General features: G+C 45.0%; 1 protein-coding gene across 4 annotated transcripts in view; it reads right to left on the bottom strand.

Annotated features, from left to right (window-relative positions):
- Positions 1–27817, bottom strand: part of PAXIP1 (PAX interacting protein 1) — a 167951-nt gene that overhangs the window by 35165 nt on the left and 104969 nt on the right. For 3 of the 4 annotated variants that reach the window (XM_085631990.1, XM_085631989.1, XM_085631991.1), the window contains exons 14-16: positions 26963–27030; positions 18222–18324; positions 3162–3330 (exon numbers count right to left, since the gene is read on the bottom strand). In XM_085631990.1, coding sequence (XP_085488116.1) covers positions 3162–3330; positions 18222–18324; positions 26963–27030 — 340 coding nt within the window. Of the gene's footprint in view, positions 1–3161; positions 3331–3663; positions 3733–18221; positions 18325–26962; positions 27031–27817 lie in introns of all 4 variants that reach the window. The other variant, XR_014970139.1, reaches the window with a different exon arrangement.

Below are 27817 nucleotides of genomic sequence, written 5' to 3'. Positions count from 1 at the left end.
TAGGTCTATAGAAAACAAATCTCTTTTGAAGGTAGGAGGGCCCAGTCCCGTACAGGGCCCGATGTACAATGGATAACATCTTAAATTTCAGCCGAGATTCAACAGGGAGCCAATGCAATCTGTGTAAATGGCTCTGGACACTGTGTGGAAGAGAGGCCCAGGAGCAGTCTGGCTGCTGAATTTTGGACTACTTGTAGCTTTTTAGCCAAATAACCTGGGCTACTAACCAAAATGGCGTTGGCATAGTCCAACCGAGACAATATCAAGGCCCGCAGCACAGTTTCCTTGGCACTAACAGGTAGAAGAGGAAGAAACTTACTCAAAATGTTTAGAGTGCCGAAGCAGGATCCTACCAGTTTCTTCACATGAGTGGAAAAGTTCAGGTTTTCATCGAACCAGACACCGAGATTTTTTACGGTGCCCTTGCCTATAGATGGACGAGGAAAACCCGAAGGCCAACTCCTTTCCCTAAAGTCCACAGGGAACGGTCCATACAAAAGCACTTCCGATTTTTCTTCGTTGCACTTCAATTGTGCACTCACTAACCAGTGAAACACGGCCGACAGACAGTGCTGTACGGCCTCCACCGAGTCGTCGCCTTTCCTCCAAGAGAACAATAGCTGAGTGTCATCAGCATAGGCCATCACCTTAGCCCCCAGTGACTCCGCAAGGTAAATCAGCGGAGTCACGTAGATGTTGAAAAGGAGAGGGCTAAGCGATGACCCCTGCGGAACACCAGAAACCAGCTGCATAGGTGTAGAAGCATACGGTGGAAGCCAGACCTGCTGTTATCTGTTTTCCAAAAAGGATCTAATCCAGCGCAGCACCGCTCCCAAAACACCAATTGCCTCTAGTCGTTCCAGAAGCAAAGAGTGTGGCACAGTATCGAATGCCGCTGAGAGATCAAGCATAACCAGGGTCGCTCTCCCACCGGCATCCAAACACTCCCGAACCGCCTCAGTCACCTCCAGCAATGCCGACTCCGTGCTATAAAAAGCACGGAATCCAGATTGAGCTGGATGAAGCAAACCCGATGCCCCTACATAGTTGGTAAGCTGGGACGTAACAATCTTCTCGCAGACCTTCGCCAAACTTGGTAGGAGCGAGATAGGTCGATAGTTCTCAGGAAGTAGAGGGTCAAGAGAAGGCTTCTTGAGGAGGGGGAGGATCAGTGCCTGCTTCCATGATAATGGGACACAGGCCTCACAAAGTGATGCATTGACCATGTGGTTGACTTCGAAATTAATCGAATCTGCCACTTCAGATAGGAGCCTAGCTGCACAAGGGTCCTTCGGAGAGCCAGATTTAAGCGCCTTAAGAATCTTAAGGGTACAGGACAGGTCCGCAGGTTTAAAAGTTGAAAAAATGGAAGTAATCTTTGACATCTGCTTCCCCACCCAGGCAGAAGTAGAATTTATGGACACCATAGAAAAGGAGTCCTGAATGCTAACTATTTTGTCCCTGAAAAATTTAGCTAAGGTGTTACACCAGATGATCGATGAGGGAACCACCACAGCCTGGGCACTAGGAGACAAAACTTTTCAGAATAGAAAATATTTCTCTGGAATTATTATTTGCACGATCAATACGATCGGCAAAATAGCGGCCTTTGGCCGAACCAATAGCCGCGTAGTAAAGTTTTTGTTTAGTTCTGAGTGCAAGTTTGGCTATGGGGCAATACCCGCTGGAACGCCATGCTCTCTCCAGAACCTTGCAGGCATGCTTCGGGGACCCCAATTCCGAAGTAAACCAAGGCTTCGAAGGGGACTCTCTTCTCAGAATAGTCGGACCGGGAGCAGAGGGAGCACCGATTGCGGTTGTGATCCAATCTGCAAACCTTGATACATTAACCTCAAGGTCCTCGGAAAAGGAAGGGCGGGAGGCTGCCAAGCAGCTACTCAATTGCCCAGCATCCAGTTTCCTAAAAGTAGGTGGCTGATGGACACTGTCAGGGCGGATAGGACGCATAATGTCCCACGAAAAAAATATAGGAAAATGATCCGTCCAAGCGACCGGGCTAGACCTTTCAACTACATTGGGAAAGTTGGAGCAAATAGAATCCAAAGTATGTCCTCCTTGATGGGTAGGATACGTGACCCATTGAGAGAGCTGGACCAAATGCAGCGAGTCGATAAAAGCAGTCGAATCAGCTGTATCTATAGTGTCAAGATGGATATTAAAGTCCCCGAGAAGCAGATAGTTCGAAAAACCGCAGAACTCTATCGGCTAGCATAGTGAACATGGCGACAACAGAATCCATCCGGGACAAGTGGGCTACATTTAGCAAGAATATGGCTGCAATTGCAAAGCACATTCAATGGCAACTACCACTTAACCACCCAGTATACGTATACAAGTCTACTGGCCTGTGCCATTTCCCTACTAGCGACATTGACTGCCTATCATTAACTTTGAAGAAAAGGCATTACAGAAGGACAACTCCTTAGTGATAAAAAGTGCAAAACTCTCCAAGTGTGTCTCAAACCTCATCAATGGGAAAGAGTCCATGAGCCTAAAACACCGAAGTGCCTGCTCTTACAGTGGAGCCCAACAACATGCAAGGGGTCCTGCAACCATAGCATTTAGAGGTGCCACCAGGAGTCATCAAGCAGACTCTTGTGTGGTTGCATTGAAGGTTACCAGTATGTCTTAATATGGTATTGCCAATATTACTTTGATGTAGTGCTAGATACAATGTTCAACGTATAAAAACAAAGCCAGGGCTCCTTTTAGGGCACTGTTTTTTAGGTTTGGAAGCACACTTGGGTCCTGTGTTGGTGAGGGCCATAGAACATTAAAAGGATAGCTGTAAATTACATTCTACAATGTTTGTATTTCGCTGGAATATGTACAAGTCAAACTTTCTGTAATGAACTTTATAAGTCCAAAATTGTAGTTCTATTTAACTCAAAGTATCAATTTTGAGTTTGTATTGTGCTGATTTATGCTACTCAGCCAAGCCATCCAGCTCAAAATTGCATATCAAACACAAAAATACATTCAAATACTATCACCAAAGTAACTTTAGGAATGCATTATTTTGCAACTGCTCTTCAAACTGATTGGTTACATTATCATCATCACATAACATATGTTTTTACAGAAATATCTAGTTCACACATGTTTCTCTAATGCTGGTAAGTACTAAAATATCAACTCACCAATAAACTTTTGGCATTTGCAGCTCTCATCTAACCATTCCGGAGTCACAATATGCTTTGCTATGGAAATCGCAGTGAGAAACTTTACAGTTCGTGTCACTTTGCTGGCAACCAAGTGTGTGCATTTGTGGGCAGAGTCTGCAACCTCTCCCCCAAGAAAATACAGCTTCTAAAATATAAAAGATATTTGGTTAAAATTAAAAAGGGAAAGACTAAGTAGCATTACAAAGCTACTGCTGCCGAAGTCCCAATCAATGTAGATCCATGAAATGTATTAAAAAAACAGACCCTTGAACAAGTATTTGCACAGTTAATGGAATGGGCCTGCTGCTGGCAAGCTGACGTGACTTTTTTTAATTCGGTGCGTATGTCAAAAAATAATAGGAAAAAAGTAAACATTGCCTCCTAAACGTGGCAGACATATGCTTCCAATAAATATTTGACATTCTTAAAGAAAAAGAAAATCTCAGAATTTCAACAGAACAGTATGCATGCTTCCTACCTGGCATGTGCAGTTAGAACAAGTTCAGAAATCCTTTTGTCTTAATACACATCACAGGAAAATATGAACCTGATTGATGGAAAGAAAAGGTACTAATGGCCTTAAACTACTGCACCCTGAACAAATAACTTAAACATCCAAGATTTAGTTTAAAAAAAAGGTTTACAGAGAAAAACACTGGGAAAATAATTTACTGTCCCAGAAACCCTAGCACTAAAGTAAACATCTTTTAAGGTAGATGCACATTGCATCTAGCCTCAAAGAAGAAGGGTTAGCTGTTGACACTTTAAAAGCTCAACCAAAGTATGTATATGCTTAACTTATGCATGTATTTGGCATAGGGACAGCTTTAACTGTCACACCACTGTCAAATGAATAAACAGAGTTCAACATGCGCCTCTTCTAAGACCATTACATCATAATGCATTAACAGTCTTCAATCTATCACTAGTTTGACCCTTTACAGAGTTCCATTGTTTTGTGGCTAGGTTTGTGCTTTGAAATACCACATGCACAGTTTAAAAAAATAAAACAAACATGCATATACAGTGTGATTTGGGGGTCAGCCTTCCACACCCACTGATCTGTGCAACTGTCATTCACATTTTGCTTCAACCCACAATTGCTTACAGCTATGCTTTTTTGCTTTCAGCTTCTATTTGTTGTGGACTCCACTGGGTTATTTTCAGTGTTATCGCAGATTTAAAAAAGTACAAAATGTGTGGTTAGCAATATTTACTGTTTTTTGCGCCATAAAAAACATGGGAGTGGTGTTTTTCCAGTGCTTATAAAGAAATGTGCTTTTATTTCCTTGCTGCCTTTTCATTCATATTTGCAAATAGTTTCCCTTATTTCTTACTTCCATCTGCCATCTTTGTTCCTCAAATGTTTCATTCAGGTAACTAATTTCAGCGCCCTATCTGAATTCTTAGTACTTAAACCCTTTTCAGCAGTCCACCCTACCCATGTCAAGCTTGTACATAGATGAATATATATTTGCACCACCTTTAGATTTGATTGGAGTAGAAAAAAGGTTAACAATAGACATTTAATCACACTATTCTGTTGCTCTGTTCTTTAGACATATGGCAAAGATCAGCAAAAGATTTTCTACTTCAAACAGGAGAAGTTATCGCAAGCCAGTATCGCACTGCTCTATTTTGTCTCGTGATGCAAAGAAAGAACCGGGATGAGAAATGTATTATTACGGTCTCATCTGAACCTATTAGTGATCTGCCTGGTCATAAGGGAGAAGACAGCCAAGGTATTCATATGCATACTGTATAGAGACAAAAAAAGAAGCAGAGAACTCTGAGTAGTTCAAGTTTAGGTGGAAAGCAGCTCCAGTATAGAGCACTCTCAACACCAGCGACACTCTAAATTTGCTCACCTCAAGTGTCTACTTTACTATCAAAGTCTTTAATCTTAGGATTAGCATAGTGCCATCCACGCTGAGACAGAAAGGGACAAAGTATTTTGCCATTTCTACAGCAAAGTCTTTAAGCATAAGATTAGCACAGTGCTATCCATGTCGAGCTGTAAAATGGCCAAAGCGCGTTTTCCCTGTTGGGGGGGAAGAAAAAGCACAGCTCAATATGGTTTCATCAAATGCAGTAAACTAGGGGTTTTACAAACGGTATTGTGAAGTGTCAAGTTTTGTTTCAGCACACACTGTTCCAAGCTTCATTTTGACATGAAGGAAGTTGAACTTAACGATACTCGGGATGTTAAATAACACATCCTACTTTAGTGCACTGGCACAGAATGGGTCTATGCACCTGTTATTCCTGAATTGCCTCTTCATGTTTGAGCTCTACTGTCTAAAGCTCATACACCAACAACTCAAGTTTTCAGAGATAATGTAGATGCTAAAAGCAGCTCAATTTCAGCAAACCTAGAGCACAAACACATTCTGGACCTGCACAAGGCAACTGAAGATGTCCAGGATATGGCCCGACCCTTCTTTGCGAGTGAATCGGATTTAAAATTCATACTTTTTATACCATCATGAAGTAGGCTAGGGAACGGGGCAGTTGGGTGCAGTGTTTTATGGGGGTTGATTCAGGAAGCATCAGTTTTCACAGTGGTCTTTGTTGCCAAGATCCTTATACCAGAGCTTTGAGAAAGCAAAATACTAATGCTCTGAGTGAAGGAGGAGGATATCATGGAGCTGTCACTTGCATTGGACTGAGACAATACTCATAGTTTAGCTGTGAATCTGGTGGTCACCACACAGCAATATTAGGTAGAGAGTGAACAGAAGCCACTGTAGTTGAGCCAATCCCCAGAATGGGGAGTCAAGTTGGCCCTCGGTGGTCCAGGGACCCTCTGGATGGTCACTTGGGCGTATTAAGTAGCTTACCATGGCCCGATTGGTTCATAGAGGGAGTATCCATCATAGAACAGAGCTTAGAGGGAGGGACTGTACTTCTACTGTTTGGCACAAGAGGGTGCCAAAGCACTAAAAAGGCAGCAGACCCCAGTGTTTTCCGGTTTCTATTAAAAAGCAAGTAATTACTTTGGTAGCGTTTTATCAATTAACCAAAAACCCCAAACCCTATATATAACTGGATTTTAAACACCTTTGGCTCTATTTTGTAACAAATATTCATGCAGCATTTGGGTTGCTATGAAAGTCCCACACATGATGACAATGAGAGGTTTAGGCAAGATCTTTATTTAATTTCTCATAAGATTAAATAAACCAAAGGGGTTTTTACATTTCACCTGTGAACATTTTTAAAACGTTATTGCAAACTAGAGACAGTAGTTTGGATTCCCAGTCTGTATATTATGCTATTTAGGCACTCAAATTAGTCATGACCATGACTTGCTTTATTGCATAAATTTTGGCTAAACCATCATAAAGTCAAGGATATGACTAAGGAATTGATTATCCCCAATTAAAATGGTAGTATCCCCTGAACATACCCAGCTTGCAGACATAAGGGGAAATAATTGTGACTTAGACCAATAGACTATTAATCTACATAGGAGCTACAACCTTTTATCACTAAAAGAAGGGGGCTGCTTAGGCAAACTAACATACAATAAAACATATATTTGAATACAGAGTAATGATGAAGTTGAATTAAGACCAGTTAGCTGTGTAAATACAAATCCCCGCATGGGAGGAGCAGGAGTCAACTTCCTTAAGGACAGTGATTTGTCCGCAGATCAATTATGTATTACTTTAATATCACATGGTAGATTTCCCACCACATATGTTAACAATTTCAATATTGAAAACTTGGGAAATCCAGATGATTACTCTGCACTTCAACTAAAGTAGAAAAAACCCAACATATTGATTGTTTCTGCATCGAGCATAGCTAATAAAGCTAGAAGGGCTAGACTTAACAGATGGAGATTTGCAAAAAGATTTTACAAACTACAAAGCCACTGAGCGGCTAGGAATAAAGGTACACTGATTTGGTAGGATTACCACAGGCACAACAGGCAATCACTTTGACACAACTAGGATTTTATTGTCAAGGTTTAAGAAAAGTACTCTGTAAAAAGAACACATGCTAGCTGAATTTCTGTTTTGAGAGGTGATCAAAGGGATGATGACCATATTTCACTGCCCAATACAAATTCAAGCACTATTGCAGCTTTAGTGCATACATAAACTAGTTATAACTCTGGCTGACCTGGCCCAGCCTAGAGTATTACCATTCACCTGACAGAAGAGTTGTTTAAGAATTAGAATCAGCAAAGAATTCCATGAGAGACTTAATTCTAGGCAAGAATTATTTGGTAAAGGAATAAACTAATCACATTTGGGTTAACTATCACCTTGGATCCAAAATATTACTTAAATCATTAATTCTTTAAATATTCCCAGTATAATGACAGGTGATGCAATATAAAGCATATGCATAGGCTTTCTCCTTCCTAATATATGCGGTAAGTGACTTACTAGTGGGTCTTCTTCATTCTACTTAGTGGTAAAAGTTCAGCAGGACATCGAGATATACCATCTGTGCTACTACTGGGTCAGAGCTTTCACTGGGGCCTGGTCATGGGGGGGGGGGGGGGGGTGGTGGAGGAAAGAAGGTGCGGTCATAGATTGTGGTTAAGGCTCAACATTTGTTGAGTAATGTAAGGTACGGAGTGAGGTACACTTTTATGACAGTGGGGAGGGATAAAAGGAGGTTAAGGTACAAGGAAGGGATCGGATAGGAATCTAATTACCCAGGAATGCACCTAGAATAATTCAGTGTTTTAGAAGGCCAGTAGTCTAAAGAATATTAGCATGTTAGATATGGCAAAAGCCAATTTGGGAAAATGGAGAAATGAGAGAATTGCATAGCTTTGTGTTTTGTGTGTAGTAATACCTTGCTTTCTCTTGTGTCTGTGTAGCATCTTGTTGAAATTTTGCCTGAATGGTGTGTAAAGGGGACTGATGTTTTGACCTTAGGTTAGCACTCGAATCATAATTAGAATGTTATAGATGGCATTGCGAAATATTGAATATGCTACTTACCAGTATGCATCTGTTCTTGGCATGTAGGGCTGCTGACATTCATATCTGTGCATAGATCGCCACCTAGTGTTGGGTCCGGATGTTTGCACGTTGTTGTCCTGGAAGAGTCTTCGAAGTATCCTGGGATAGGTGACTCCTCCCCTGGACTACAGTGCGCATGGGCATCCTCTCCATCCTCAGATTGTTTTTCGCCATTGTGGCAGTGATGGAGTAGATATAGAAAGTGATGACCATGCTTACAGTAATTCTGAGAGCTGTAGCTGCTACAGGCGCCGGGGAGGAGGGAGGGCGATATGAATGTCAGCAGCCCTACATGCCAAGAACAGATGCATACTGGTAAGTAGCATATTCAGTTCGAGGCATGTGGGCTGCTGAATTCATATCTGTGCATAGAATATATAGCAGTGCCCTCTTATTAGCGGCGGCTACCAGTGCCAGCTGCAGTGGTCTGAAAGAGTTTTGAGAACAGCCTGTCCTACAGCTGCCTGCTCTTTTGATTGCACATCTACACAATAGTGTTTGGTAAATGTATGTGTAGTGGACCAGGTGGCTGCTCTACATACGTCATGCAAAGGAATGTTTCCTAGGAAAGCCATTGAGGCCCCTAACTTACGTGTTGAGTGGGCTCGTGGGGGAATCGTTAAAGTGCGTTTAGCCTTTTGATAGCAAATTTGAATACATTTAACGATCCATCTGGCTATTCCTGCTTTGGAGATAGCGTTACCTTTGTGGTGTGGGGCAAAGGCAACGAAAAGTTGTTGTGTTTTCCTAAAGGGTTTGGTCCTGTCGATATAATACATGAGGGCCCTTTTGACATCTAGTGTATGGAGTGCCCTTTCTGCGACAGTTTGTGGGTTTTGGAAGAAAACGGGCAGTTCAATGGTTTGATTCATGTGGAACTGCGATACCACCTTTGGCATGAATTTGGGGTTGGTACGTAGTACGACCCTGTTGGCGTGAACCTGTATAAATGGCTCTTGAACGGTTAGTGCCTGGAGTTCACTAACTCTTCTCAAAGAAGTGATCGCTACTAGGAAAGCTACTTTCCAGGTAAGGAATTGAATCTCGCATGAGTGTAGAGGTTCAAAGGGTGGACCCATCAGGCGTGTGAGGACCAAGTTGAGGTTCCACATGGGAGCCGGTGGGTGGCTTGGTGGAATGACTCGTTTGAGTCCTTCCAAGAATGCTTTGATGGCAGGCACTCTGAATAGAGAGAGGTGCTGCCTGGTCTGCAGATAGGCTGATATTGCGGTCAAATGGACACGTATAGAGGTGTACGCCAGATTGCATCGGTATAGGTGTAATAGGTAACAAATAATGTTTTGGATGGATGCGTCTAGCGGGTTAATGTCATTATTATTGCAATAAATGACGAACCTCTTCCATTTTGCTGCATAGCAAGCTCTGGTAGTGGGTCTCCTGGCCTCCTTAATGATGTCCATACAGTCAGGTGGCAGGTTTAGGTAGCCAAACTCTAGGACTTCAGGAGCCAGATTGCCAGGTTCAGCTGTTGCGGATCTGGGTGCTGAATCTCTCCATGGTTCTGCGTCAAATGCTCGGGTTTGACCCGCAGCCTTTGATGCGGCACCACGGAAAGTTCGAGAAAGGTGGTGTACCACGGCTGGCGTGCCCACGTTGGAGCAACCAGGACGAGCGTCAGTGAGTGTTGACGCAGTTTGGGTGCCACCAGCGGTATCAGTGGTGCTGGGGGAAAAGCGTACGCAAATCTGCCGGACCAGTTCATCCATATCGCATTGCCCTGCGACTGCGGATGTGGGAACCTGGCGGCAAAGCTTTGGCATTTTGCGTTTTCGCTTGTCGCGAATAGGTCTATCTCTGGATGACCCCACTGCTGGAAGTACGGTTGGAGTACTGATGGGTGTAACTCCCACTCGTGCATCTGGTGGCTGTGTCTGCTGAGCAGATCCGCCATCTGGTTGTCCTTGCCGGGGAGGTGTTCTGCCATGAGGAACATGTTCCTTTGAATGGCCCACTTCCACATGCTCTGAGCCAGATGAGACAACTGTGGAGAGTGTGTTCCTCCCTGCTTCTGTATGTAGTACATGGCAGTCATGTTGTCCGTCCGGATCAACACGACTTTGTTGCACAAGTGTACTTTGAATGCTTTCATAGCGAGGAAGATTGCCATCAGCTCTAGAAGGTTGATGTGCATCTTCTTTTGTTGTTGTGTCCATAGTCCCTGCACTGTGTAATGGAGTACATGAGCTCCCCATCCCTGGAGAGACGCGTCCGCCGTCAGTATTATCTGTGGGACAGGCTCTTGGAACGGTCGGCCCTTGCAAAGGTTTTGTGGATTCCACCAATGCAGAGAGTTGTATGCCCGACCGCTCACCAACACTAGGTCTTTCAACTGTCCTTGAGCCGGATTCCACTGACGTGCTAAGCACTCCTGAAGCGGGCGCATATGTAGTCTCGCGTGGGGGACTATGAAGATGCAGGAGGCCATCATGCCTATCAACTGCATGAACACTCGCGCGGGAAGGGAGTGTTGTGGTTTGAACTTGGAAATCAGCATTTGCATGCTGTTGATTCTCACCAAATTTGGCTGAGCTGTGGCCGCCAGAGTGTCTATAGTCGCACCTAGGTACTGTTGTACGTGTGCGGGCTGTAGATGGGATTTTGGGTAATTCAGTGAGAACCCCAGACTGTGAAGGAGGTGAATGGTGCGGGACATGTGGCTGGCACATTGCTGGGCTGACTTCGCTTGAACGAGCCAGTCGTCCAGGTAAGGGTAGACGTGTATGTGCTGCCTCCGTAGATGTGCCGCCACAGTAGCTAGGCACTTTGTAAACACCCTTGGTGCCGTTGTCACGCCGAAGGGAAGGACTTTGAATTGGTAGTGCTGCCCTTGAACAGTGAACCGGAGGTATTTTTTGTGTGAGGGGTGAATGGGTATGTGGAAATACGCATCCTTGAGGTCCAGTGTGGCTAGAAAGTCTCCCTGCTTGAGCAGCGGGAGGACTTGCTGTAGAGTGAGCATGTGAAAATGCTCGGAAAGAATGCATCTGTTTAGGGGTCTCAGGTCTAAGATAGGTCTGAGTGACCCGTCCTTTTTCGGTATTAAAAAGTACAGGGAGTACACCCCCGTACCTTGCTCGTGGACGGGTACGACCTCTATTGCGCCTTTTAGAAGCATACTTTGCACCTCCTGCTGTAAGAGCGTTAAGTGCTCTGAGGACATAGGACGGTTTTTTGGAGGTATTGTGGGTGGAGTGGAGGTTAGTTCTAGACAGTAACCGTATTTGACAATATCTTTGACCCACCTGTCCGTGGTGATGGAGGTCCACGTGGACAGGAACCTTTGTAGCCTTCCCCCGACAGGTGTTATGTGGTCGGGAGGAAGGGAGAGGGCGTCACTGCTTGTTCTTGGGGGAGGACCTGGTGTTGCCGTAGCCGCGTCCTCTGCCCTTTGTACTGGAGCCACGATATCCACCCCGGGTGTTTTTATCGTAGGTGGTTTGTGTATTGCCCTTGTTGTATGTTTGCTGTGACCCCTGTCCTCTACCTGCTCCTCTATTTCCGGGGCGACGAAAGGAGCCGCTCCGAAAGGACTGAGTCTGGAGAGCCCCCATGGACTTTGCAGTGTCCGTGTCCTTTATTTTCTCTAGGGTGGTGTCAACCTCCGGGCCGAATAAATAGTCGGGGTTGACAGGCTGGTTGAGTATGTTGTTTTGCACCTCAGGTTTGAATCCGGAGATTCGTAACCAGGCATGTCGTCGCAGCATGACGCTAGTGTTTATGGCCCTGGCAGCTGTGTCTGCGGCATCCAGCGCACACTTGATGGATGCGTTTGTGAGGAGCTGTCCCTCTCTGATGAGGATCTCTGCACCTTCTCTGTATTGGTCAGGGAGATGTTGGATTAGTTGCTCTAATGTGTCGTAGTGCGCTCTATCGTAGCGAGCGAGGAGTGCTTGAGTATTGGCAATGCGCCATATGTTGGCTGCCTGGGCGGCAACCCGCCAGAGGTCTCTAACACCTTGGACTCTTTGTCCGGGGGAGGAGCGTCACCTGTTGTTTGTGAGTGTGCCCTCTTGCGAGCATTCGCAACGACAATGGAATCCAGAGGTAATTGGCCTCTGATGTAAGTAGGGTCCCCAGGCGCTGATCTGTATTTCTTGTCGATCCTGGGGTTTATCACTCTTGCCCTGGTGGGTTCCTTGAAGATGTCCTTTGCTGGTTTGAGGACACCCTTCAACATGGGTAGAGTTTTTATATTCCTTTCTGAGGATGCAAAAGTATCCATAAGAAAGTCGTCCTCGACGGTGTCCGAGTGAAGTTGCACCCCATGATTGGCCGCAGCACGTTCAATTAGAGCGTTGAACGCTGCCGTGTCCTCTGTGGGAGATGTTTTTGCTCCATAGAGTTGCGGGTCTTGTGCATCCATAGGTGCACCTGGGTCCACAGGGTCATCCCAAGTTTGATCAGGGTCCTGTTGGCCATCAGGGTCCATGTCTCCGGGGTAGGGGACTTGGTCACCCATGTAGTCCACCAACGCATCCGTGTCGGAGTGTGTTGGAGAGAAGGATTGTGGATCCTGGTAGGGTGAGTGGAAAGGTTCGTAAAGAACTGGTTCTGAAGCCACAGGCAGCTTTCTTTTAAGTGGAATCCTGAAGGAGTCCAAAGCCGGCTCCGAAGTTATTTTCCGTTTGTGGATAATCATCCTGCCGGTGTCGGCGTCGATTAGATGCGGTGGAGACGTCTCCGCAGAGCGTTCGGCAGGCGTGATCGTGGTATGGGTCACCCGTGTCCTGATTTGGAACAGTTTTGGGGCCGTGGATGGTGGCAGGCCAAAAGTAATGTTGGCTGGTGTCGAAGAGGCTGCCGGAGCTTTAATTGGTTCGGAGCCCGACGTGTCCTGGAGGACCATTTTCTTTTTGGTGCTTTGCGCAGCAAGGGGTCGCGTCTGGAGCGCCCTCGAGTCTTTTGCACCGACCGGTTCTGTTGAGGCGGTCGTGGATTTTTTCGGCGCCGGTGGGTCATCGAGTCGAGGGGCGGGAATGGCCGTCGACTTTTTCGATGAGTGTGGCTTTGGTGTCGCCGTGGACGCGGTGTGAGACGCAGCAGGCTGTTTGACCTTTGGGGTCGGAGTCGATTGCGTCGGTGCCGGGAGCCGAGCAGGTTTGGTGGTACCGAAGGCCTTCTTCCTTATGTCGACTCCGACGTCGGCCGCTTCGAGTTCGGCACCGAAGTCTCGTTTGGTGCGCTCAGTGCCGATGTGTTTTGCTGGCGTCGAAGGTGTGGAGGGCCTCGATCCGACCAGCGCCACTTTCGGTTTCGGTTTCAATTGAACCAATACAGCTTTCGGTTTCGGTTTTGAAGAAGGGAAACCAGCCGTTTTGGGCATTAATGGCTGCCGCTGAACGTCCGAGGCCGGGGCCGAAGAACTGCGGGATAGGTCTCGGGTAAGGCCCGAAGGCGATCCCTCGACCGGAGCCATAGACTGTTGCACTGGGCTTTCTTCAGTCTGAACGGGTAGGCCTTGCTCGTCACCGGAGCTACTCTCTTCGGCCCCTAAGGCCTCATTGTAGTCTCCTACCTCGGTGTCGTCTTCATCTCTGCGAAAGAGTGTTTCGTCGACGTCTTCCGATCCGGAGTCATGTTCGGAAACGGGACTGGAGGGTAGGTTCTCCATTTCTTCGATATCTTCGGTCTCGGCATTGAAGATGTCGGCCGGGGCCGGTGCCGCTTGCTGCGCCTCGAGTCTCGCCGCTCGTCGATTCCGTAGAGTCTTCTTGGATCGAAATCTGGCACAGGCCATGCATGTAGATTCGTCGTGATCCGGTGAAAGGCATTTGTTGCACACCGGATGGACGTCGACGTGGGGATATTTCGCATTGCATACCGGACACCTCTTGAATGGTGTCCTCGATTCCATCGTTGATGTCGAATAGACGGTCGGGTAAGATGCGAAAGTTTGTTCTGGAAGTTAGTAAACTAACAAGATACTATCGATACCGATCGAGAACAGTACCGACGCGAACTAAAGGCCTTTTGGCCTGAAAAAAGATTTTCCTAACTTGAGTCAAGATAGCACATCCGAACCCAATGGCGGAAAAAAACAATCTGAGGATGGAGAGGATGCCCATGCGCACTGTAGTCCAGGGGAGGAGTCACCTATCCCAGGATACTTCGAAGACTCTTCCAGGACAACAACGTGCAAACATCCGGACCCAACACTAGGCGGCGATCTATGCACAGATATGAATTCAGCAGCCCACATGCCTCGAACTGGATGGTTTGAGCAGACATGTGTAATGACTGACACGCTCTCCCAGCATAACGTTTTATTTTAGTTTGTCTCAGCATCCTCATTTTGAAAGCCTCAAGTATGTCTGCTATTCATCCTTACCGTAATTTAAACGATACCATTTTGCAACTCAAACTAGTGGCCTCTTCCACTACGCTGAAGAGGCTGGACACATTCAGCCCTTGAAAACCACAAAGACTCGAGACATTACCTAGGGCAGTTCATTTATTGTATTTACCTTTAACTATAAAAATATGAACGGCATACATACTTAAGTAACAATACTAGTCCAGCTCCTAAACAGCTACCCTCTCCTGGAATTCGCTGCTGGTGGATATGAAGTTCAAACCCTTTGTTGCTTTTTTCAAGCAACATCTGAAAACCCTTCCATTCAACCCTAATCTATCCCAGCAACCCTAACTGTGCTCTCTGCCATGAGTTCTTGCCCTCAGTCCTAATCATGTACTACCCTTTATGATTTACTATAGTCTTTTGTATTCTGTTCTCATCCATCAGCAGGTGTCATAACCTCTGTGCATTTGTCAACTCGAGTGGGACGGGTATGCTCAGACCTGAGTCCTGTGCTCTCCATGCCACTGGAATAAAGCTATCCTGGCTGAAGAGGGGTGAAACCCCGAAACCGGTCCTAGGATTCTTGTTTCCAGTCCAGGGAGGACCTGGCTTGGCAGTTCGGGCTGGACTGCTCCCATGAGACACAGGGTCAAGACTGATTTGTATATGGCTGGGTTCAAACTGGAATAGCATGGTGAGCAAAAAAACGATGGATTTAGGCCCAGATCGCTGTACTGGGGTGAATGTATGACATTGTTGTGCATTCTGTTTATCAACTGTTGTTTTTGCAACCATCGCCTTAAATCAGTCAGTGTCATGGTTGTCGCGGTTTACTAAAAATGATTGTGGTCGCTGTTAACAGTATCACTGCATAGGACACTGATCGACCCAATTACCTACCTCCGAATCTTTACCTAATCTTACTGCTGTCTCATATACCTTCTTATTGTTTGCTCTCAATCAGATTCTGTGATCTGGGTCTGTTAAACATTCACTTCTGTAAAATGTCATTTACACAAATTATTTTTGTAAAATGCTCACATACTCGCACCTGGGGTTATATTAAACTTAAATAAATCCAAGAAATAACTGGTATGGGCATGAGGTGTTGAAATGTATAAAGGGAAGCAACATAAATATTACAATTTAAATCAGACAGGAAAAGGGTAAGTCCAGGAGTATTAAGGATCCATGACAGTAGTTTCCCGAAGAATTATACAACTAATGATGAATAAACAAAAGCATAGGCATATAGGTGATAGGGTACAAAAGCAATAATGGAGCGGACAGCTGTAACAGAGGAACAAGCAAGAAGGTCAGTGTCATCAAACAGTCAGTAACACAGACTACAATGACAAAAAAACATCTCATTTTAATATCTTGTCCATAAGACATAACGGTTACAGAAAAAGCCTGTGATGATGATATATGGCTGGAATGATCTCAAATCCAGCACTGGCGGCTCTGGCTCTAATGCTGGCCAATGTGAGCAAGCAAAGGCTGGAAACTGGGATGGTGCACTACAGTGAAACCAACATACGCCAGGCACAACATTTTATTCAAATTAAGTAATTGTGTATGATATTTGCTACACAAATTTGCTGGTGGAGCAATACGTCTCGCCATAAAATTGATGGCAATAGTTAGATTTAGATAAACCGTAAATAACTTATGTGAAAAAGTTCTTTAATGCCACTTTAGAGATCTCCACTTCATTCTGTGCTCTATGAAAGTGCTGGCATCAGAGAGTGGATGATGCGTTTAGGCAAGCATAGATAATGCTGCTTACAATGATGTGATGATTGTGTTTTACTTGTATACCTCAAATTATTTTGGAAAATGGCTAGGGCAAATTTCAACAATGAAAGGGGCAACAAGCAGCGTGGCAGTGTAGTCAAACCAAAAGGGTACCGGTGTCCTCACACTACGTTACTCAGTCTAACAGTCAAAGCACAATAATTTCATACAATCTTTTAGAAATTCTCATAAATGGTAAATCTGCATCAGACATTTGTAATGGCAGAGCGACTGAGTTCGTTCACAGTGACAATGACCAGTCTTGGTGCTACAGTCGGTAGATAAGCCTGCTTGCACAGTGCAGAAGACCCCATTAGTCTCAACAAAAATGTAAAGTTATTTATAGGTGGTGTTATCCAGCAATCTAGGGAGCTAGAGGAGTTGTGTGGTGGAGCCAATTCACTAGTACCTCAGGATCTAATGACTATTTAAATACAAAACAAGTGGAACAATAATAAGTACACATTTGCACTGCAAAAATGCCAAATAAATTGACTCTGCTAAGAGGGTCTCAACATTACAAATTGCCCAACAGGACAGTCCAACAACTGACAGCTTGAAAACGGAAGAAGTTTCATAAAGGAAAGAATCCAGCTGACTGGGAGGTTTGGGTGTGCAGGCAGTTGGCTGGATAGATAAAATAGAGGTAAATGCTTCAGTCATTATCTTGTATTATACAGGTATAGAGTCTGGCATGCCCCATGCTAGTTTTAAAGCGTCTTTTTGGAGTGTTGCCTAAGTAGCTTCTCAGTATATATATTTTATGTAGATCTGACAAGGCCACGCACTGGGTCAAATTTGGCCTTCAAGGTGTTTGAAGGTAAGCTATTAAAAAGATCAAGGCCTTGGTGATTTTGGGCCTGTGTTAATTCTAACATAGCATTCAGGTTGAAATGTTTTGGGGCAAAGACTTCCAATATTTTGATTGTCAGTTTTCATTCTGACCAATGGGAAACATTTCATTGAGGAGGAATGCTGATTAAACAGGCCACTCAAAATAGCTGTTATTTCTGTTTTCTTCAGGTCATTGAGCCGCATATTTTGGTACATGCCTTTTATTTAGCTAGCTTATGAACGGAATAGAACTGAATTGCTTTGCTTAGCATGAGGGTTATGAAGATGCAAACGAAAATATTCTTTTGAAGAGAGCTTAGTTGTCGAGAACTGTAGGCATTAAACTCCAGACAAAGGGTCTGTTTAAAGCGATCAACATTTAAGCGACTGTTTGCACTTCCTATGTTCCATGCTACCACAATTCAATTTGATGAATATAATAAACCATTTTTTTTTATACTGCACATCTATCATAACCACGAAATATATTGAGAACAATTAGGCACTTCCAAGTTGAAAAGAAAGAACACCATTTATCGCATAGTTTTATCAGCACTACAGCTTCATGATTGTGTTGGTGAAAAAGAAACATCTACAAAGGTCAACTTCTTAAAGATATATCATGGTATGATTCAAATTTAAACCATTAGACAAATGTTACTTGAACAGTTCAATTCTCATGTAAGTTATTAATGACAGGAATTTTGGTCTTCTCTTGACTAATATGACATGCACTCTGAGTTTTAGACAAGGTGTCTGATTACTCGACAACAGTACAACCAACAGCTCTTGCAATCAGGAATATCTGAGCTGATTCTGAATCATTAAAAATAAAAACTGTTGGTCACATATGCAGAATTGTCATACACTAGCAGAATCCTTTTAATCGAAGGAGTTAAGATGGGTGAAGAACAGATTGAGTTTATGGTATTTTCCCTCCTTATTGTGATTCTGGCAAATTTGTAATGTGATCATGGTTTTCTTGTAGTAGCCAATGCACGTTACTCCACAACAATCATATTAGTACTTGGGATGAACATAATTGGAAACGATAAGAAAGTATAATGTACTATAACAAACAGTAAAAACACACCATACCTTGATGTATTGTTGCACTTGAGCAGGTTCGAATCCTGTAAACAGCACAAGAGGAGTCAATTCTGGTGCCAACTTTTTTGTCGGTGGTGGTATGTCTTCAATTCTACAGAAGGAACATTTTCAAAACAAATAACGATCTATATATTTGAATACAATTAGTGTTTTATAACTTGGTGAGAATAACAGGAATTAAGTTACAGGTAACAGTACAAACCTCTCTAACCACATTTGAGGATACTCTACCTGCAAATGACTCCCCTATTGAATATCTTTAGACACTAGTATGAATCTGGAAACCTTTCATAGTTCTCCTCTGCCAGTAAGTGGTGCTATCTTGGCACTGGAAAGGGAGCATGTGTGGCATCACTGGAGTCCTATAATCGCCACCCTGGTGCACAAATGTCAGTTCCTTTTAATATTTTCCATGCGCTTAGAGGCAGATACAAAGTTATCATATTGATTGATGTGTGGAGCAGCAACTAACTTTGAACCTTATTAAGATGAAAGTCCTATGACCATCTGTCAGACAGGGGAGGTAGGAGGGTTTAGTGAGGACTTCTGCAGTAGATAGAGAATCAACCAGAAATCTAGTTACTAAAGGCAAGTAAATTTATCTTTGGATGGATTTTTCTAACTGATGATTCAAACTGTTGGTAGCGGAGTTCTTGTTGCAATATCCCCCTTCTTTTTGCCTGGTATTTAATGCAACTTTGACTGAAGTGCACTGGATTCCTGCTAAACAGTTCCCCAGTGCCAGTGTTTTTTCCCTAAAAATGTTCAATTGTTTTCCCCAATTGGCAAAACCTTTAGCACCCTTTGTAAGTCCCTACTAAATGGTACCCCTGGTACCTAGAGCCTGAAAAAAAGGGCCCCTAAGGGCTGGAGCACAATTACTGGGCCACTTACCAAGCACATGCAAGACTGCAGTTTTAGGCTGCTTGTCGTGGTGCAGACAAAAGTGAAAACATGCCATGTCACACATCCTTGTGTGCCATGTCACCTACTACTACATGTAATATTTGTAAGTCACCCCTACAGCAGCGATAAGGCAGGGTGCTGATTATTACATGTGAGGGCATACCTGCATGAGCAGATATGCCCGTGCTGGTCTTTCCTATTACTGCCAGTACAAGTGACCAGGGAAGCCATTATAAAACATGTGCTTGACACTGGTGGAAACGAATTTCCTAGCTATATGATGGCTTCACTGGAAATAGAGGTGTTTGGTAACAAACATCTTGTATTGGTAAACCCACACGGATGCGATTTACCAATACATGCACTCAGAGGGAACCTTAGAGGTGTCTCCTGAAACCCTACCAGCCTCTAATGTGTTCTTGCTGACTGGTTTCTGACAGTCTCCCACAAGAGACTCTGTTCTGACCTCCTAGGGTGAGAGCCTTTGCTCTCAGGAGACCCAGAACAAAAGCCTGTCCGGGAAGAGGGTGCAACATTCCCTCCCACAGGAGGGCCTGCTGATTAGTCTCCTTGTGCCTGCAAGCTTCAAAGAAGCAGCCACCATTAGAATGTGAATCTGGCTTCCCTCACAAGAGAGGAAGCCACACCTCTGTCCAGTGCCCCCTTAGACCCTGGACATGAGGTAAATATGGGCTAGTCAATTAGGCATGCCACCTCCAGACTAGTACCACCCCTAAGGTGGGCTACTAAGAAGTGGACACCATTTTTCAGAAGTAGATATCTTTGTGAGGGCACACTTAGGAATTCTGGGACAGGGTTATACCCACTTCCAACATTAAGTGGTCATATGGGGGTATAATTACCCCATGGGTCAGTAGCCCATTGGTCCTAAATTCAGTATTTAGGGGAGCCCCTGGCACCATAGAATCAGATCCTGACCTAAGAGGAAAGAGGACACCGAAGAGCCGCAAACGCAGAGAGGGAAGAAGCAGCTGACCTGGTACCAACCCTGTCAGCATGTCTATATCCTTCCTTGAAAACTGCGCCAAAGTCAACTCATTTTGCAGCTGTTGACTTTAGAAACCTAGGAGGACTGCATGCCTTCGAAAACGACTCAAGACATACCGTGAGCAGTGGACCTGTTCTGAAGAAACTCCAAATGCAAATACTCGAGGCCTCCAGAAAGGCTGAAACCCTAAGTCACCACTCCACCCGTTGCTTCTGGCTTGAGTCGAAGTGGGCCACCGCCGTCACCAAGGTCCCTCAGCTCTTCAGAGTTCGCGTCCATTGTGGTTTCACCCCTCCTGGACTTCCTGGTGTCGCCTGCAGCCTCTGCACACAGGCCACTGACACTAAATAAGTAAGGAAAAACCAGATGCTTAAGGACACCCCTGCACCTGTCCCCCCTGGGCCTTGGAGAAGAGGACCAAAGGTGTCCTCCCCGTCCCAGAGCATCGCAAGCCTTGAATCCCCCTTGCTGGTTCAGCCCGACTGGCCTCCTGGCCAGAGCCGGCAGCCTCTTTCTGCAATGACTGATCTCCATCAAAATACACTGGGCTCCCGATACTGTTTTGCACCCGGCCGCACCCGTGCCGCTGGTGGTGTGCTGCCAGTATGGCCTTGCCCACCACTCACCCTTAATTGTGGAGATTGGTCTTTCAAGTCGCTGTACTATACCTGCTTGCAGAACGTGTTCTTCCTTCCATAGGCTAAGATTGCAGAGCTCAGAAATGGCACTCTCTCCAATTTTGTAAGTGAAAATCATTTATATTTAGAAATGTACTTACATTAAAGATGTTTCTCTAATGTCTAAACATATATAAAGATACTTGCTATTTTAATAAAGTGGTGTGGATCTCCTCTTGAGTCGTGTGTTATTTATTGATTATTGTTTGCAATATTTGCAAATTTCTTGCACTCCGTGTTAAGCCTAAGGCTGCACGACCACACTACACCCTAATAGAGCACTTAGGGATTGCATAGCAAGCCCCTGTCCACTCATAAGGGAACCCCCTTGACTCATTACACAGTGTATAAGATTCTTAATATATCACATAAAGAGACCGCTTCCTACACTAACCTGTTGAATGGATTCCACAGCAAAACTCCCACCCAAGTGGCAGTTCTGAAAGAGTGGTCAGACAAGGAAATACTAAAGCGTAGAAGATGCAAAATGCCTATCCCTCTTCACGTCTGAGTCCAAGCAATAATGCTTAGATAAACTGTGATGGGATGTTCATGTCGCAGCATGTCAATTTTCAGCACATTTGGAGCCTGTTGAAGTTCAAAATGTCGCTCTGGTGTAATTAGCACAGGTTCCTACTGTTGGTTCGTTCTTGGAAAGAGCATTACACAATTTGATTCACTCATCCAGTCGATTCAGTAATTTATAGTCTTCTGAGGGCCCAGGTGCGATGGAGGGCATAAGGTGGGAAGGGTAATAGATTGCTAAAGTGTCACCAACTTGAGTAAGAAGGCTGCTACAGTTTGTCTGGCTAGAAGCAAGTCAAAGGCAAACCGATGCACAGAGCAACAATTCACTGACCTGTCTCACAAAGGTGACGGGCAAAAAAAAAACCAAAAAAAAAGTCTTTAACCTATGCTGATATAACTGGAAACTGTGAAGGGGCACAAAGGCTACCCACCTGCCCCCCAATCAAGAAGGTCAAAACAAGATATATGTGTAACGCCCTTCAAAAATCGATTATAGTTGGAGATTTGAACCTAGCTTTACCAAGAAAGAGTTAAATGCTGACAGGACTGTGATGTAATCCTCAATAGTGCCCACTGCACAGCTAGGTTGGGATAGCAACAGATAAATATAGGATGTCCAATAGATGCGCTTTCAGTCGATCCACATTCTGCTCTGCAGACAATGTGGCAAAGTGGTTCCACTTCTCGTAGTAAACCGAATAGATGATGCGGCGACATGCTTAGAGTATAACATTGACCAAGTTTGGTGGCCACGGGAAAGAGCTCAAGTGTCCCCAATCAATCTCCAAGTGTGAAAGGGAAGGCTCTGGAAGTTAGGGTGCATAACTTGCCATTCCAACAGGGAAAGAAGGTCCACCCTGAGCGGTAGACGTAGTGATGGGGGTGGGGGGGGTGCGGCACAGTACTTCAGGTGGTCTGCGGACCTAGGCGGTCCGCTCTGGTGATGCCAGGTGGTTGGCAATCATCCCAGATCCAGTCCAGAGCCTAGCGACAGAGAAGCTGAGAATCTACTCCTCTCTGCTTAATGACATACCACATTGCGACTGTGAGATGTTGGCCTGGAATATGCTGTCCACTAGTTATAGTTGGCACCTTGCACCAGTCCAAACAACCCTTATTGATGATAGGTTTAAAGACAACCTTTATTGAAAGCTATCCTAGTGGTAGCTATGGAGAGCAGCCTTCAGGCTAAGTCTTGGAGTGTAAAGCAGCTTGGTTTACCAGATTATAACCTCTTGAATTACTAAATGAAAGGAGAACCACACAAGGTGTATATATATATATATATATAAAATAAATGTATTTATTTCTAATCACTCTCTACTAACCTCTTTATGAAGTTAGAGAGCAAGGCACACAATAATACAGTTCTAAAACAGTAAATAGCACAATATACAATGGGCCATAGGGGCGGACCAAACAATTTATTAAGGAAGTGGTATAAGAACCACGACTTGACTAGACAGTGCCTAGCGCACGTAGAATCGCTGGGACCCCAAGGAACCACCAAAGGTAGTGACACAGGAGACCCACGGGGGACGCGTGCAGTGTGAGAACACAGGCACGAGCCCCGTACTATTCAATGGGAAAGTCGCGGTTGGAATTTTAGAAGTTAAGGACACTTAGGAGAGGACTTTGAGCAAACCCCTTTAGACACTTAGGGGTTCTAGGGCCAGCATCCACGGGAGCACCGGAGTACTCGAGTTACCTCACCCAGGGAAGCCGGGTACATAGGTGTCAAATGGTGTCGGGAATCGTCATTGATTTCAATGGCAATCTTCTGCAAAGTGCTGCTGCCGGGAAGGAGAGAAGTTTCCAGTGTGATCCAAGCCTGGATCGAAGATCAGAAGAACCTGAAAGCAGAGGGGACAGAGTCTGGGTCACTTGCCAGTGACCAGGGGCACGATAGACTAATGCCCACCGATGTTGGGTGTTTCAGGTGCGAAGAGGTGAAGCTTGACTCTGTAGCCACGGGGACCAGGAGGCGTCTAAGACGACCAGGAGCTGGATTCGAGCTGTCCCACGAAGGATGTAGAGTGCTGCGGTGTCGGTGCCCGGATGGGACACAACAAGTCTTGTAACAGCAACCCAGGCAGGAAGAGAAAAGATGCTGCGGTGTGGATCAGCAAGGTCCTGGGGATTCCCCAAGCGATGGAGAGTCAGGGCACATCTGGAGCAAACAGGTAAGCCCAATCAGAAGTAGTTGCCTTCATAGAGACCCACCAGTCGACGGACTAGGGATCGCAAAGGGACCTTAAGAGAAAACACAAAGGGCCTGTTAACGGAACACTTGTGGAGTGTAAGCGGACAATCTTCGGTGCAAATGCTGCTCGGGGTCAGGGCTACAAGTAACCCAAAGCTCAGCTGCAGGAATCGCTGGAAAGCTGATGCTTCTGCAAATGGTAGGGGTGTCCAGGGGTTCGGGTTGCTCAGTCTTCCACGAGGGATACAGGCCTCAGAATTGCTGAGTGCACAGATCTCAGAGACCACGGAAACCCACCTCCTGTGTTGCAAAATTCTTCGGAGTCCAGCGGGAGCTTTGGAGATGCAAACCGGACAGATGCGTCTTTGGTGCCTGCCAAGCAGGGGAGTAACTCCTTTCCTCCAAGGGAGATTCTTCAGTCATCTAGTTCAGTGTAGAGCGTCGAAGTTCCAGGATTCAGTTTCAGAGTTTCGTCCAGGTGTAATCTAAAGTCCTGTAGTCAGGGGTTCCTTCTTTATACCCAAGGAAGGGGTTGGACATACTCTGGGGACCCACCTATGGGAGGGTTTGGAAAGAGGGGTGGCTACACCCATTTCCTTTGTCCAGTTTCGCGCCAGTGCAGGGACTGGCAGCCCCTGCAACCGGTTTGAGCTGGACTATGCACAGGGACAACAAATGTGGCCCCAGTGCTGAACTTCAAAGCACTCTTGGAGTGCACCCACCCAGCCCCAATACACTAAAGCCTGTCTGGGAGTCGACAGGAAACCTATTGTCCAGGCCTCCCCTGCCGGAGTTTCGTCCAGGGCAGACTTGTGTCTGTGGCTAGCAGCATCCATTTTGTGATGCCAGGGCTCTATTAGCAGGTACCGGGTATACCGGTGCTCTCATGTCTCTCCCTCTAGAAGGGTGGGATCATACTCCCACACCAGTTACTGGTGTGGGGGTATGATTCCAAGGTCTTTGACACCAAACACGAAATGTTTCAGTGCAGCCATCCCAAAGTTAGCATTTACCGTTTGGTTATAATGCACTTAAGAGTATATGGTTTGGCTGCATCACAAACAACCCCAGAATAAAGGTTCCGAAGGCTGCAGAGGGGCTCTACTCATGCATGGGCACCCTCTCACATACAATCCAGCACCCTGTCCTCAGGATTAGTAACGCCTGCCAAAGGGGTGACTGATAGGTTTATATGTGCAGTGATATGGAGAGATATATTAAACCTATATCTCAGTAAGGGGTGCATGCACCACCTTACCCAGGCTGCAGTAGCAGTCCTGTGGTGTCATTTTGGAAGGCTTCCCAGGGGTGGCATAATACATGCTGCAGCCCCTGGTAGGCCTCTCGGGTACCTATGCCCTGGGTACATAGTATGCCATATACTAGGGACTTATAAGGGTACCCCAGAATCCAATCTGGAGTGTACCTAAAGTACTGGGAATCATTTTAAAGAGTAAGCAGCTAGGCTGGGGTCCTGATTCGCAGGACCCCAGCCAGACTAAAGTCGAAAAACAGTGAAACATCAGCAAAAAGTGGGGGTAACTATAAGAAGCAGATCCTACTCTCCTACAGCGACCAAATTGGTCGTCAAGATCCGAAGACACCAGCTGCAAAGTGATGGGAGGAAGGCTTTCAGGTATGGGCGAATTGCAGCAGTTTGAGCAGATTGATGTGAAGAACCATATGTCTCCTTTCCAATTCCTCTAGATGTGCACACCCAACCTAGGGTGGATGCATCGGTCACTACTATGGTTACTGCTTGAGTTAATTAAAGGCCATCTCTTGTGACGGATGCTCCTCTAGCAACCACCAGGTTAAATCAGTGTTTCTCAGAGCCCTATTGTGCCAGCATACATGGGTGACCAGTAGGCTACAGTAAGCCAGGAGACTTATCAGACAAAGAACCGTCAGGACTGGAACTAGAGCCTTATTTTGAAAACATAGGAATCGAAAGGTTCTCATTGATGTTGTCTCCAGTCCTGCTCCTATCAGCAGGACGCGCCAGGGGGCGCTAACAAAGACTTGCTGGGGCATGTTGATGGAAAAGCCCAAGTCAAACAACAGGGATGCAGTGGCCTGCAGATGGTCCAAAACAATTAGCGAAGAGCCAGTCGTCTAGATATGGAAGCACTAAGTACTCCGACCAGCCCACAGATGTTCTGTAATGCAAGACAGACTTGCAGTGTCCCAAGACAGAAGAGGCACCAAAGGGGCATCTGTCCTTTACAGGAGCGACAGGCTTTGAATCCTGATTTTACTGGAGAACACATCCCTATGCCACTGGTAAAAAGCATGTGCAAAACATGGAATAGTGTGAAAAAAATCAGAGAGCAATTCCGGATCTACATCCAAAGGCGTGGAAAAAAGGGAACCAACTTTGGTGTGCTGGTGTGGTGCTTTATGGCCCCAAAGATAGCACAACTGCTCTGCTTCCAGTGCAGAGATGGAGAAAGCACCACCTGCTGGCGAAAGAGCTATGAGGTTTTGGATTCAGTCTTACACCGGAGGATATTCTAGAGGTGAAGATTCTGCAGCTAGAAGTATCCATATTGCTTAGAATTTCCTGATTGGATTGCAGCAGTAGAAAGATTTAAAAGGCACTATAAAAGCAGGATCTGTGAAACAACTTTAAAAGCATTCTATTGATATGAACAAGTACTGGCACATACAATGCACTATTCCTCGTAACATCTTTCGAGTTTACAGCAGCAAAGTGACCAGTAATCTAAAAATCAATCAAACAAAAGGAGTCTAGTCTCTAACATCAAGCCTACAGATCAGCTAGTCAACAATTTGCAGCCATCTGGTGAAGCGTGCTTTGCAACCTAAGTTGATAACATACAGGGTGAGGCAGACTGACCGAACAGGAGTTTAGAGGCAGCTACTCGCTAACTCCACACTAAGTAAGCTAAACAGGAGCAGTGGGCATCTCAAGGCTTTCCAATGTAGCCTTGGCTCTCTATTCAGTACCCAATGCCCACACAAAGAAGAAAATTGAAAAAAATAAAATAAGATACTCCTAAAAAATTAGATGTTGAAAAACAAACATTCATTATATAAAATTGTGTGCATCATGCTATGCAGTCCTGTAATAAAAGACTGTAATAAACCCCTATTAAATTCTATTCCGGCAGAGAAATGTTCATATATTTTTTCTGAGCCTTAGTGATGCCAAGTTGAGTTTAAATAAGGATCACAGACATGCACTTAGTCGCTTCTGTTGCGCATGTTCACGATTTGCACCCAATTAAAAATATATATCATTACCATGAAGGGCAAAAAGCATGCATATAAAAGCAGTGAACCAAACTAAAATTATCATACATACAAATAGTCAACAAAAGTTGCATAACTATCACGCATAGATGCTCAATTTTAAAACATTCAAATAAATTGAAAAATGTACCTTGCTTTCTTAGAGGAAGGCTGAAAACTGGGTTCATTTTGCTTTGGTTTAAGAGGCAATCTCATCCCCTGAAATACAAATGCATATTTTACTATTTATAACAATCCTAGCTAACAGAAATGTTTATTGAATGTTTAAAAAGTTAACACGATGTAAAGCTGAACACAGATGCAATGTTGCCCTGTGATTTCATGGCCACACTACCATTCAACAGGAAATATGCAAAATATCGTGGCTTTCAAAACACCTCCTATATTGATTCTCTCAGTGTAGTGTTAATGATGCCAAGGTTTGACAAATAAATAAAAACAAATACATGTATTATCTTTCATTGATTTGGAAGCCCAGGATCTAGAAGCCCACAATCTTGTCTAAGTAAAAACAAAATACATCAACATCAAACTACGAAAAACAAGCATTGGCATAGCCAATAGGTCTCGCCTTTGGGACCTTATAAGTATTTAGCCATGCAACAGTTGCATAACTAAATACTTATAAGGTCCCAAAAGCGAGACCTATTGGCGTGCCAAGCGGCCGCGAAAGTGATCACGAGCAAACATCAAAGCGAAAGTGAAAGTAATCGCGGTCAAGCGCGGCACGCGCGCCTGCGCACATGCACTGTAGCCCTAGGCTGGCCTGGTAACACTTTTTGGAGCCCTCTCAAAAAGTCTCGCCAGACCAGCGCATGCGCTGGGTCAGGCGAGACCTAAAAGTAAACTGGCAAATCGATTGTGTTCTGCACCTTCAGTTTTTAATGTACTATAAAACAAATGAGGATGGAAACTGCAACAAGTGCCAACTGTAACATAAAATAGTACAGTAGTTGGATGAAATTGCGTGTGCCAGAATGGCACA

Source organism: Triturus cristatus, chromosome 10 (genome assembly GCF_964204655.1).
Source record: "Triturus cristatus chromosome 10, aTriCri1.1, whole genome shotgun sequence".
In the NCBI taxonomy this organism is placed as follows: domain Eukaryota; kingdom Metazoa; phylum Chordata; class Amphibia; order Caudata; family Salamandridae; genus Triturus; species Triturus cristatus.
Note: the sequence above shows the minus strand (reverse complement) of the source record. Positions and strands in the feature narration are given on the sequence as shown.